At 46.8% G+C, this 13,529-nt stretch overlaps 1 protein-coding gene across 1 annotated transcript; it reads right to left on the minus strand.

The window, feature by feature from the left end:
• Window positions 1-857: 857 nt before the first annotated feature.
• LOC138740163 (P2Y purinoceptor 3) lies at window positions 858-4,980 on the minus strand. Its single transcript, XM_069892561.1, has one exon. The coding sequence runs from the start codon at window positions 4,878-4,880 to the stop codon at window positions 3,882-3,884; it is 999 nt and encodes a 332-aa protein (XP_069748662.1). The 5' UTR covers window positions 4,881-4,980; the 3' UTR covers window positions 858-3,881.
• Window positions 4,981-13,529: the final 8,549 nt, after the last annotated feature.

Below are 13,529 nucleotides of genomic sequence, written 5' to 3' on the forward strand. Positions count from 1 at the left end.
CAACCATCCAAATGGTAGTCTGCCCCGAAGTGCACGATCTTACACCTGCCAACATTGAGCGGTAAACCCCTCCTCCCCGGAATCTGGCACCTGCGGGTAAATACCTATGGGTATTTTCCGGTTGCTTGAGGTTGTCATACTAACGACAAAGTGCGCCAATTTTAAATATAGGGATTTTCTACCTATCTGGGGGCTTGGATTCCAAATACCGGGAAATTTACTGTATTTCATTTCCCACTTCTCTGCCCTTTCTCCTAATCTATCTGAGTCTCTCCGCAGTCTCTCCACTTTCTCCTCACTGCCTGCCCCTCCACCTACCTTGGCATCTGCAAACATAGCCCCAGAGCCACTTATTCCACAATCTATATGATTGCAATGCAACATCAGAAGAAATGGCCCCCAACACTGAATTCTGTGGAACACCACTGGTAACTGGTAGCCAACCAAAATCGGTCACGCAGGGCAGCCGTTTACACACAAATAACTTTCTGAAGAGCTGCTACTTTAATTCCATTACCCTGGAGGTGTTTGCATCTCTGTAAGTGACATATAAACAGCGTCTTCATTGATGAAGACGCTGTTTACATCCGGTACCGCACGGAGGGCAGTCTCTTCAATCTGAGGCGCCTGCAAGCTCACACCAAGACACAAGAGAAACTTGTCCATGAACTACTCTTTGCAGATGATGCCGCTTTAGTTGCCCATTCAGAGCCAGCTCTTCAGCGCCTGACGTCCTGTTTTGCGGAAACTGCCAAAATATTTGGCCTGGAAGTTAGCCTGAAGAAAACTGAGGTCCTCCATCAGCCAGCTCCCCACCATGACCACCACCCCCCCCCACATCTCCATCGGGCGCACAAAACTCAAAACGGACAACCAGTTTACCTATCTCGGCTGCACCATTTCATCAGATGCAAGGATCGACAACGAGATAGACAACAGACTCGCCAAGGCAAATAGCGCTGAAGATCCAGCTGCGCTGGGTGGGTCACGTCTCCAGAATGGAGGACCATTGCCTTCCCAAGATCGTGTTATATGGCGAGCTCTCCACTGGCCACCGTGACAGAGGTGCACCAAAGAAAAGGTACAAGGACTGCCTAAAGAAATCTCTTGGTGCCTGCCACATTGACCACCGCCAGTGGGCTGATATCGCCTCAAACCATGCATCTTGGCGCCTCACAGTTTGGCGGGCAGCAACCTCCTTTGAAGAAGACCGCAGAGCCCACCTCACTGACAAAAGGCAAAGGAGGAAAAAGCCAACACCCAACCCCAACCAACCAATTTTCCCCTGCAACCGCTGCAACCGTGTCTGCCTGTCCCGCATCGGACTTGTCAGCCACAAACGAGCCTGCAGCTGACATGGACATTTACCCCCTCCATAAATCTTCGTCCGCGAAGCCAAGAAGAAATGACATATGCAGGGAAGGGGAGGGCATTGAGGAATGCAGATGAACAGAGAGATCTTGGAATAACGCTTCATCGTTCTTTGAAAGTGGAATCTCATGTGGATAGAGTGGTAAAGAAGGCTTTTGGTAGGCTGGCCTGTATAAATCAAAGCATAGAATATAGGAGCTGGGAGGTGATGTTGAGACTGATCGAGGCATTGGTGAGGCCAAGTTTGGAATATTGTCTGCAGTTCTGGTCTCCAAATCATAGGAAGGATATAAATAAGGTAGAGAAGGTGCAGAGAAGATTTACTAAAATGTTCCCTGGATTGCAGTATCTGGAATATGGAGAAAGATTGAGTAGACTGGGTCTTTATTCTTTGGGGCGTAGAAGGTTGAGGGGGGATTTGATAGAGGTATTTAAAATTATGAAGGGAATAGATAGAGTAGATGTGAATAGGCTCTTGAGGGTAGGAGAGATTGGAACGAGGGGTCATGAGTTAAAGGTTAGGGGGAAAATCTTTGGAAGTAACATGAGAGGGGGTTTCTTCACTCAGAGAGCGGTGGCTGAGTGGAATGACCTTCCGGAAGAAGTGGTTGCAGCAGGGTCAATTTTGTCATTTAAGAAAAAGTTGGATGAGTGCATGGATGTTAGGGGATTGGAGAGTTATGGTCAGGGAGCAGGTAGGTGGGACTAGAGGAGATCACTTAAATCGGTACGGACTCGAGGGGCCGAGATGGCCTATTTCCACACTGTAATGGTTATTATAGTTACATGTAGTTTGAAAGCCTTAGAGAGGGTTCAGTTGGCAAGAATGGTTCCTGGGCTGAGCGATGGAGTTGCCAAAATACGCAAGTTGAAAACGCCCTGCATAACCGATAGACTGGGGAGGATGGGGGCGAACACTGAGGGTAGAAAACGATGATGGAGTGGAAGTAAAACACAAGGAGAGAGCAGCAGTAGGTACCTCAGATCCTTGCGGGGGCCAGACTGGGTGACCTGGAAGCCACGAGATACAAGATGGTGGCCGAGGCAAGCAGAGAGGAAGGCAACATGGCTGTGGGAGTTAGTTACCTCAGACCTTTGCAAGGGCCAGACTGGGAGATGAAGGAGTGAAGTCTCTTACTGTAGGCGGAAGGGTCAGGGACAAAAGGGTAGAGAATGAATAAGGGCGCAAGATTAAACCTCTTTGCGCAGCTCACTGGCAGAACGAGGAATGCATAAGGTGGAACCAGGTTCCTGTGTGCGCCCCTCCAAGTGGGAATTGGTAGAGAAAAATGGACCAAGAAGCAGGGAAGGAATGAGAGTCTTGTCCGGACTCAGACACAATGGCCAAAAGGCCTCCTCTCGCGTTGTTACCACTGATTCAGAGTCTCTCCTCACACGCTGATTCAGAATTTGAGGGGGGCGGGTCAGGGGGGGGAGGGTGGAACATTAGAATGGGCGTTAATTGGGGTATGTAAAGGTCGCATGCCTGTGACCAGCTCAGAATCACACAGCGTGGAAACAGGCTGTGTAATGTTTCACTTGAAATAAGGGAAACAAAAAAAAAGAACTCTATGGTGACCTGAAAGAAAGAGGTTATCATCTGGAAAACCCTGAGGGGAAAGTTTCTTTGGCAAGGCACTGAAGTGACTGATCAGAAGAAATCAGTTGTAGGTGTCCAATGAGCAACAAATCTCTCTCTGAAAACCAACAAGAACCTACCTGAGGAGTAGGTAACCATTTACCTTTCAAGCACCAAAGTCTGGTGAAGATTCATAAATGTTAAATTCTGTGCATACTATAAGAATTGCCTGCAACCAGTGAACTTGGAGGAGTGAGAAGTGAGATTGGGCTGTGAACCAAAGAACTTTCCTGAACTTATACACACATTATATACACATGCACTTAGAATTAGAAGGAGGTTAAGTTAATGGTAATAAGTTAAAGTTTGATCCTGTTTTCATGTTTAAAGAAAATTAAAAGTAACTTTTGTCTAAGTAACCATTTGTCTTGGTGAATTTCTAATGCTGCTGGGTTTTGGGGTCCTCTGGGCCCATAATACCCTAAATCAGTAGTTTTCAACCTTTTTCTTTCCACTCACATCCCACTTTAAGTAATCCCTATGCCAACAGTGCTCTGTGATTAGTAAGGGATTGCTTAAAGTGGGATGTAAATGGAAAGAAAAAGGTTGAGAACCACTGCTCTTGGCCCATCCTATCCATGTATCTGCCTGAATTCTTCTCAATTATTGATTCAAACACATCCTCCAGCAGCTCATTCCATACACTCACCTCCCTCTCATTTATTTCTCCACATCTCCAGTCCTGCTGACCATTAACCTTCATAAGGAGCATTGGATGGACACTCCTTGTCCAGGCTGAGCAGGGTTGAGATGAGAGTATTAGACCTTGCCCCATTGGTCATTGAGTAGAAGCTGCCACAACTCCTGATTGCAATGACCACTGATCCGCCAGTCAACCCCCCGCCCTCACATGCCTCAATTGAAAGAGCCTTCACGGTGTGGCCTTCTTGTCTACGTCAACCCTCTTATGGCGGTTGACTGTCTGTACCACCCTCCTGGTTCCCAGCCTGAAGTCCTTGTGGGTGAAGTAGAACAGGATGGGGTCCAACACACAATTCATGCTGGCCAGAGGCCTGGTGGACTTGTAGGCCCGAGCAAATCTTTGCAGTGTGTGGCAGGGCACAGAGTGCTGGGCGCGCACGGTGAGGTACATGGTCTTGGTCAGGTGGAAGGGCACGAAACTGACCACAAACACCACGGCCACTATGACCACCATCCTGAGGGCCCTGGTCTTCCTCTGTTGGTTGACGAGGCCCAGGAGCCGGTTTGGCTTGGCCAGCACCACCGCCATGGCGCCGTAGCTGGCCAGCAGGCTGACAAAAGGGATGGTGAACCCCACCACGGTCAGGGTGATGCCATAGGGGAAGTACTGGCGGGAGAACTCCGGGCTGCTCAGGTCGTAGCACACAGTCCGGTTCCTCTGCATGCCAGTGGCGGCGTATCTCCAAGTGGGAACGCACACCACCACCACAAAGGTCCAAACCAGGCTGCAGACCGTCCAAGCAAACCGCGGCCCGTGTTTCTTGTGCCATAGATTGAGCGGGTAGCAGATGCCAATGTAGCGCTGGAGGCTGATGCAGGTGAGGAACAGGATGCTCCCGTGCATGTTGGCATAGAACAGGAATCGTACAGTCTTGCAGGCCACCTCACCAAAGGGCCAGTAGTCCATGTGGATGTAGTTGTAAATGAGAAGGGGCAGGGAGCACACATACAAGATGTCAGCCATGCCAAGGTTGAGCATGTAGATGGTGTTCTTGGTCAGTGCCTTCGGAGAGAGCCAAATGTCAACCACCATGGTCAAGTTCAACACCATCCCAAGGGCCAGCACCACCGTGTAGGTGATGGGGAGCAGGATGTTCTTGAACTTCTCATGAAATGTGCAGCTGCTGTTGCCCAGGATGGGCTGAGGAGCAGTGGTGGAATTCTCCATGTCCCGAAACCAGCTCACATCTTGGGACCGGCACCCACCAACGTAGGACGTCCAAGGATCTGGAGGCCCAGTCGAGGTCTGGTCACCAGCATCTAGGTCCTTCAGCTCACCTCTGTCAAAAGGTAAAGCAAAATTAGCATAGGCCGGGCAGCGGAGTTAGTGTGCTGCCATTACAGCACACTACAACCTGGGTTTGAATTCCATGCTGTCTTGTTCATCTCCCCGTGTCTGCATGGGTTTCCACCGGGTGCGCCAAACTCAAAAATGTAAGAGGTTAATTTGTGTTTTTGGGCAGAATGTGCCTGAGGGATGGAGGGGCCTGTTACCTAAATGTAAAAGTTCCAGACCTCAGGAGCACCCCATGCAATCCCTCCATAATGTTCTCCCCTTTAATGAGAGTATGGTGCTGGTATAGTGGTGACATTACCACACCATAGAATCGTAAAATGTTACAGCGCCAGGGGTGCCAGAGGTCACTGGAGCGCCTCTGTTAAAAAAGGCAAAGTAAACAAGCAAGGAATTTAACTAGTGGGAAATTTAACATTTATCTCCAGCATCTGAAAAATTAGCAGTTCATCGCTGTACAGTACAGAAATGGGCCCCTTTGGCCCTTCTAGTCTGTGCTGAACCACTTTTCTTGCCTAGTCCCCCTGACTTTCCCCTCTCCATACCCCCCCCCCACTCCGTCCATGTACGTGTCCAATATTTTAAATGTTGAAATTGAGCCCGCATTCACCACTGCAGCTGACAGCTCGTTCTGCACTCCCAGTCATCCAGAAATTCCCATTCACAATCCAGAGAACCACGTTGGGGGCGGCACAGTCAGCGCAACACCTTTACAGCACCACCGATTGTGACTGGGGTTCGAATCCCTTGCTGTCTGTGCGGAGTTTGTACATGTCTCCCCGTGTCTGTGTGGGTTTTCCCCAGGGGCTACGGTTTCCTCCCACCATTTGAAACATACCGGGGATGTAGGTTAACTGGGTGTTAATTGGGCGGCACGGACTCGTGGGCTGAAATGGCCTGTTACCGTGTTGTACGTCTAAATTATTTTTTTTAATTAAAATGTAATATTACTGTGGAATATTAACGAAATTGTGTACAGTTTTGGGCCCCCTATCTTAGAAAGGATGTGATGTTGTTGGAGAGGGTGCAGAGGAGATTTATTAGGATGATTCCGGGAATGCAGGAGGTGGCGTATGAGGAGAATTTGACAGCTCTTGGGTTGTACTCGCTGTGGTATCGGAGAATGAGGGGGGTTCGAATATTGAAAGTTTTTGACAGAGTGGATGTGGATAAGATGTTTCCCTGCATGGGTGAATCGAGAACAAGGGGTCACAGTCTTAAAATTAGAAGTTGTCCAGTTAGAACAGAGAGGAGGAAGAACTTCTTTAGTCAGAGGGTCATGGATCTGTGGAACTCACTGCCGCACAAAGCAGTGGAGGCCGGATCACTGGGAGAATTTAAACAGGAAATGGACAAATATCTCATTAGTGAGGGTATCAAGGGATCTGGGAAATTGGAACTAGGTGTGAGCATAATTCAGCTTAGTGTAGAGTCACAGAACAGACTCGATGGGCCTAGCGGCCTGCTTCTGTTCCTTTAACTTGTGGAATCTAGAGAAACTGGTGCATAAATAAGAAAATCTGCAGGTGTTGAGGTTAAGGGAAAGCAGATGGAGGGGTAAGGAAAGAGATGGACACTGGGGAGGGAGTTAACAGAAGCTAGAGAAGTCGATGCTAATGCCGTCTGGTTGGATTCACCCCATCCGTGACCTCCACATTTTCTACACTCCACGCCAGTCTTTGGTCAATGGCAACCCCAATTTAGCAAAGATACGTTTCGGGTTTGAGCCCTTCCATCGAGGTGTGTGTATCTCCGAGGATCTGTCCTGGAGCCTCCATGTCGCTGCAATCACAAAGAAGGCCTGCCAGTGGGAGAGAGGGCGATCTGGCCGCAACATCTGTCACCCCATTGATCGCTAGGCATGATTCGGCTGATCTGGCTGACGGGGTGGGGGGGATGTGTGTGACCCCTCCCTCACAGCTCCATGTGTGTCGCTCCCGAACCTCAGCGCTCGGTCATAGAGGATGGCCCCCTAGAAGAGGACTGCTCTGCCGGTCTAAGGTATATGACATATCTACTCCCCTGGTAACTTAAACCTCAAAGAAGACTCGCCAGTGGCTATACTTTGTGAGATGTCTGAGGAGATTCAGTATGTCACCGCAAACGTCTCGAAAACCTCTCAATCAAGGAAAAGGTACAGGAGCCTGAAGACATGCCCTCAGCGGCACAAGGACAGCTTCTTTCCCACTGCCATCAGATTCCTGAATGATCAATGAACCAAAGTCACTTTGACTTTTCGTCCACTATTTTGAGTGATTGTTGTAAGGTGGTTTATATGAACATTTACCCTGTGATGATAACACAGAACAACAAATTCCGTGACTTATTCGTGACAATAAATTCTGATTCTGATAGGAAGGCTCATAACTTGATGGAGGGCTCAAGCCTGAAACGTTAATTATGTACCTTTCTCTTTGCTACATAAAGTACTCTGTTTGATCCGCTGAGTTTCTCCAGCGTTGTGTTTTTATCCCAATTCCTTCTTCCCACTTGGCTATTTTGTTGATTTGCCTTGAATCCCACAGGAATATTCATTAACAAACCTTTCTGGGACCTACTGGAGAGGCTGTGGGAATGAGAGCTCGGCTGGAGTTCAGCCCTGGGGAATCAAAGAGCAGAGATTTGGCAGCTGAGTTTCCTACTTATAACATGTACACTTGCTTAGATTGCACACATAGTTTTAATTCTGTCTGCAGTGGTGAACCTTTACAGAGCTGACGGCAATCCAGCTGGTTTGAAAGCTTGTCTTCCAATGTTGAGCATTTTTAAAATGATTTCTTTGAGCGTCTGAAGTGCCCGTCATATCAAGCATGATCATCCATCACGTATGCTTAGGCAGTTCAGACACAGCGGCGACTTTGTGACTGCTTATGCCTTGGTAGCCACGGAGTTCTCTTCTGAAGCAAGGTTGACAGAGCTGGGGCATTTCTCTTTGGAGCAACAAAGGGTGGGAGGTGACCATATAAACTTAGGAGGGGCTTAGACAGGGTGGACAGGCAGAACCCTTTTTCATAGAATATCAGAGCATTACACACAGAAAGAGGCCCTTCAGCCCTTCCAGTCAGTGCCAAATTATTATTCTGCCAAGTCCCACTGACCTACTGCCCAAACTTACCATAAATCTCAAAATAGTATGTTACATCACAAGATAGAGGAACAAAAGTAGGCCATTTGGCCCATCAGGTCTTCTCAAATCCACCCTGAGCTAAACTGTTCTCACCTCTAGTTCCAAATTCCGGCCTTTTCCCCATATCCTTTGATTCTCTAATTCGATACCAATGAATCTCTTCCTTAAACTCCCCCAGTGATCAGGCCTCCACAGCTGTATGTGGCAACGAATTCCACAAATCCACGACCCTCTGGCTAAAGATATTTCTCCTCATCTCTGTTTTAAATGGGTTCCTTCTCATTCTAAGACTGTGCCCCCAGGTCCTGGATTCACCCCCAATTCCGATTATCCAAAATGGTCAGGACCAGGCCTATTTTGGATAAACTAATGGTTCTCAACCTTTTTCTTCCCATTCATATCCCACTTTAAGTAATCCCTAGGCCATCGATGCTCTGTGATTAGTAAAGGATTGCTTAAAGTGGATGTGGGTGGAAAGAAAAGGTTTGAAAACTACCGTTTCAATTGTCCCTCATTAACTCGTTATGTGCACGGTTTCAGAACTTCAAAGGAAATGAGCCAACTATTTCAGTAACAATTGGATCTAGAGCACTGGTTCTCAACCTTCCCTTTCCACTCACATCCCACCTTAAGTATTCCCTGTACTCTGTAATTCAAGGCCATTGGTGCACTGATTAGTAAGGGATTGGAGGAAATCAGTTTGTGTGTCCAACGAGCGACAAATTTCTCTAAGAAACCAACAAGATTCTTCCTGAACGGTAACTATTTAACTTTAAGCACCAAAACCTGGTGAAGTTTCATAAATGTTAAATTCTGTGCACAGTCTAAGAATTGCCTGCAACCAGTGAACTTGGAGAAGTGAGAAGTGAGATTGGACTGTGAACCAAAGAACTTTCCTGAACTTATACACATTACACACACGTGCGCTTAGAATTAGAAGGGGGTTAAGTTAAGTTAATAATAAAAAGTTTAAAGTTTGATCTTGTTTTTATGTTTAAAGAAAATTAAAAACAACTTTTGTTTAAGTAACCAATGTCTCGTTGAATTTCTATTGCTGCTGGGTTTTGGGGTCCTCTGGGCCCGTAACGCTAGTCACCTTATTATCTTTTATCTCATTGTTTTGATTTAAATGGATAAATATTCACAGTTGCAGTCAGTACAAAAGAAAGGTGATATTGCAGTTAGTGCAGACAGATCTTTTGGGGATATGGAGTAGTCGATAGTTCAGGTCAGGGTGGTACAGGGAGGTTCAAGAGCCTGATAGCTGTTGGGAAAATCCTGCCCTTGAACTGAGAGGTGCAGGTCGTCAGGCTTCTGTACCTTCTGCCCGAAGGGAGTAGTGAGAAGAGGTTGTGACCAGGGTAACATGGGTGGGGCAGCGCCTCACATCAACATCTGCAGTGGACAAGAGGTTGGAGCCTGTGATTGACTTGGTGTATGAAAATTAACAGTAAAGCCACTGGTATCCGGCCCCTATGGGGATTGGTAGATGCCAGATAAGTTAATTTTCTGGTTGCTTGAGAATGCATGTTGAGTGACTGGCAAACTCGCGGTGAAGTACGCTGATTTTAAACCTATAATTTTTACCTGTTTATTTTCCGTGATATTTTTGCCGGTTGCTTGAGGCTGTAGGTAGCTTGAATTCCGGATAGCAGGGGTTTTCTTGTATTGCAAAGCCACATCTTCCTTTACAAACTTCCCTCTGCCTGGACTGAATAATCCGTGCATGAAGCCCTTCTTTGAAACCTTCTCTCTTCAGTTGCAACAATAGTGTTTGCCAACACATTGGACTTCTTCCAATCTTCCCTTAAGCCCTGACGTGCTCATGTCGGATCTGCAGACGAGACTGACTAAGTTTTCCCTCGAGGTCTGACTGCACACCCACCAGTTGTACATTGACTCTATCTCCTGTTATCTCCCAACTTAGTTTGACCTTTCCTGACCATTTTTTCAGTGTTTTCTATTTTTATTACATATACTTTCCCTTGAGCCATTATCTCCCTGCAGTTCCCTCCTGAAAGTCCTTGGTTGCTCTGGTATTCTGCCAGGAAGCCTGTAGATCACCCCCACTCTGCATGGAACTTTCCCCTTACACTCTCCAATGACTTTTTCCCACACTAATGCAAATGTTTGAAAGCGTACGGAATAGGAGCAGGGGTCGGCTATCCGGACAGTTCAGGTTTGCCATTCAATAAGGTCATGTTTGATCTGGCCGTGGACTCAGGTCCACTTACTTGCCTTTTCAGGTTTCAGGTTTATTGCCAGAGTACATACATGACATCACATATAACCCTGAGATTCTTTTTCCTGCGGGCGAGGCAGAATTACCACTTATTGGTAGTCCAAAATAAAATAGACATGTAAACAAACTGTAAACAGATAACGAATGTCCAAATAGTTATTAAATATCAAGTTGGAGCCTGTATGCAGTTGGCAGCTTGTTCCACACTCTCACCGCTCTCTGCGTGAAGAAGTTCGCCCTAATGTTACCTTTAAACTTTTCCCCTTTCACCCTTAACCCATGACCTCCAGTTTTCCACTAACCTCAGTGCAAAAAGCTCACTTGCATTTACCCTGTCTACCCCCCTCATCATTTTGTATGCCCCCATCAAATCTCCCCTCATTCTCTGACACTCCAGGGAACAAAGTTCTAACCTGTTGAACCTTTCCCTATAACTCAGTCCCTGAAGTTCAGGCAACCTCCTAGTAAATCGTCTCTGCACACTTTCTATCTTATTGATTTATTTCCTCTATTTAGGTGACTAAAACTGCACACAATGCTCCAAATTTGGCCTCACCCATGTCTTATACAATTTTACCATAGCATCCTGTACTCAATACTTTGATTTTTGAAGTTGAAGACAGAGGAGCAGTTGAAGAGGAGAAGTTTGAGAAGTACAGAGTTTGTACGTTCTTGTCAGGATCAAAAGGCAAGGTTAGAAAGCAATGGGAACCTTGTTTTTGAGGGATATTGGGGTATCTGGTTCAGTAGAAAAGAGAGGTGTATAACAGGTATCGGCAACATGGAGGAAATGAGGTTAGTGAGGAGTATAAAAAATGCAAGGAAAACCTCAAGAAAGAAATCAGGAAGGCTAAAAGAAGACACGAGGTTGCTTTGGTGACAATGTGAAGGAAAATCCTCAGGGTTTCTACAGGTATATTAAGAGCAAAAAGACAGTAGGGGACAAAATTGGTCCCCGTGAAGATCAAAGTGGTCGGCTTTGTATGGAGTCAAAAGAGATGGAGGAGATCATAGATGGTTTTTATTCATCCGTATTCACTCAGGAAACAGGCACGGAGTCGTGGGAAGTGAGGAGAACAAGCACTGAGGTCATGGAAACTATACAAATTAAAGAGGAGGAAGTGCTTGCTGTCTTAAAGCAAATAAGCGGGGATAAGTTTGGGTGTGACAAGATATTCCCTCGGACCTTGAGGGAGGCTAGAAATTACAGGGGCTCTGACAAAAATATTCAAAATCTCCTTAGCCACGGGTGAGGTGCCGGAGGATTGGACAGAAGCTCATGTTGTTCCGTTGTTTAAAAAAAGCTCCAAGAGTAACCCTGGAAATTATAGGCCAGTGAGCCTGACATCAGTCATAGGTAAATTATTGGAAGTTGTTCGTTGGAGCGTCGAAGGTTGAGAGGGGATTTGATGGAGGTATTTAAAATTATGAAGGGAATAGATAGAGCAGATGTGAATAGGCTCTTTCCCCTGAGGGTTAGGGAGAATAGAACAAGAGGTCATAAGTTAAAGGTTATGGGGCAAAACTTTAGGAATAATACAAGATGATGCTTCTTCACTCAGAGAGTGGTGGCTGAGTGGATTGATCTATCGGACGAGGTAATTGTGGCAGGGTCAATTCTGTCATTTAAGAGGAGGTTAGATGAGTACATGGATGTGAGGGGGTTGGAGGGTTACGGGCAAGGAGTTTGTAGGTTTCATGTAAATCGGTGCGGACGAGAAGGGCCGATATGGCCTGTTTCCATACTATAAATTGTTATATGGTTATATGGAGATTGGATATACAATTTTTTGGACAGCCATGGACTGATTAGGGATGGTCAACGTGGCTTTGTGCGTGGTAGGTCTTGTTTAACCAATCTTATAGAGTTTTTCGAGGAGGTTACCAGGAAAGTTGACAAGGCCTTGGATGTTGTCACATAGACTTTAGTAACAAGCGCCACCCACATGGGAGGTTAGTCAGAAAGGTTCAAACACTCTGTATTCGTGGTGAAGTAGTGAACTGGATTCGACAATGGCTGGACGGGAGAAGCCAGAGAGTAGTGGTGGATGATGGCTTCTCAGACTGGAGGGCTGTGACGAGAGGTGTGCCTCAGGGATCAGTGCTGGGACCATTGTTGATCTATCTATCAAAGGGGCACCTGCAGTGGTTAGATCGCCGGCACCACGACTAGCTTTGGGGCTTGGGGTGGAAGGGGGAAGTCCGGTAGAGGAATAGTGGGAGAGGATGCGAAGGCTCTGAAGTCAGAGGTAGCAGCTGCAAGCGAGATTCCAGGATGGTGCCCGGCCTTAAAGAAACTCTGCAGGACACCAACATGCTGGAGAAATTCAGCAGGTCACCCAGCATCCATAGGAAGTAAAGCAGACCAACATTTAAGGTATGGAAAGAATAGGAATATGCCTGAATAAAATAATGGGGGAGGGGTTTTTCTCTTTGATCTTCCCACCTGTATCCACCTATTCCGGGTTAGCCTCTGTTCCTTCTTCTTCCCCTTCCTCCCTCCCCACACCTACCACAGAAACTTGCTGCATGGCCAACACAACCACTACCCCCACTTGGAGTCACAAGATGAGACAAATCTCTGTTCAGTCCATATTCAGAGTATCGTGTTCAGCTCTGGTCACCATACTCCAGGAAGGATGTGGAGGCTATGGAGAGGGTACAGAGGAGATTCTCCAGGATGTTGCCTGGATGGGATAGTGTGTCTTACGAGGCAAGGTTAGCAGGGCTTTTCTTGTTGGAGCAAAGGAGGTTGAGAGGTGACTTGATAGAGGTCTACAAGATTATGAGAGGCATGGATAAGGTGGACGGCCAGCACCTTTTTCCCAGGGTGGGAGTAGCAAACACCAGAAGATGTGTGTGCAAAGTGAAGAGAGGGAAGTGTAGGGGAGACATCAGGGGTAAGTTGTGGGTGCCTGGAATGCCTTGCCAGGGGTGGTGGTGGAGGCTGAAACATTAAAAGCATTTAAGAGACTCTTAGACAGGCTCGTGGAAGAAAGAAATATGGAAGGCTATGAGGTAGGAGGTGTTCAGATTTTTTTTTGGGGCGTAGACATTTATAGGTCAGCACTACATCATAGGCCGAAGGGCTGTGCAGTACTGTAGTGTTCTAAAATGAGCCAAGCACTACAAAGATGGAGGTCCCAGATGCTGA

This window comes from Narcine bancroftii, chromosome 7 (genome assembly GCF_036971445.1).
Source record: "Narcine bancroftii isolate sNarBan1 chromosome 7, sNarBan1.hap1, whole genome shotgun sequence".
NCBI classification, from domain to species: domain Eukaryota; kingdom Metazoa; phylum Chordata; class Chondrichthyes; order Torpediniformes; family Narcinidae; genus Narcine; species Narcine bancroftii.

Coding starts and splice junctions, on each gene's coding strand:
- LOC138740163 (XM_069892561.1), bottom strand. CDS start 4,880: ATGGAGAATTCCACCACTGCTCCTCAGCCCATCCTGGGCAACAGCAGC.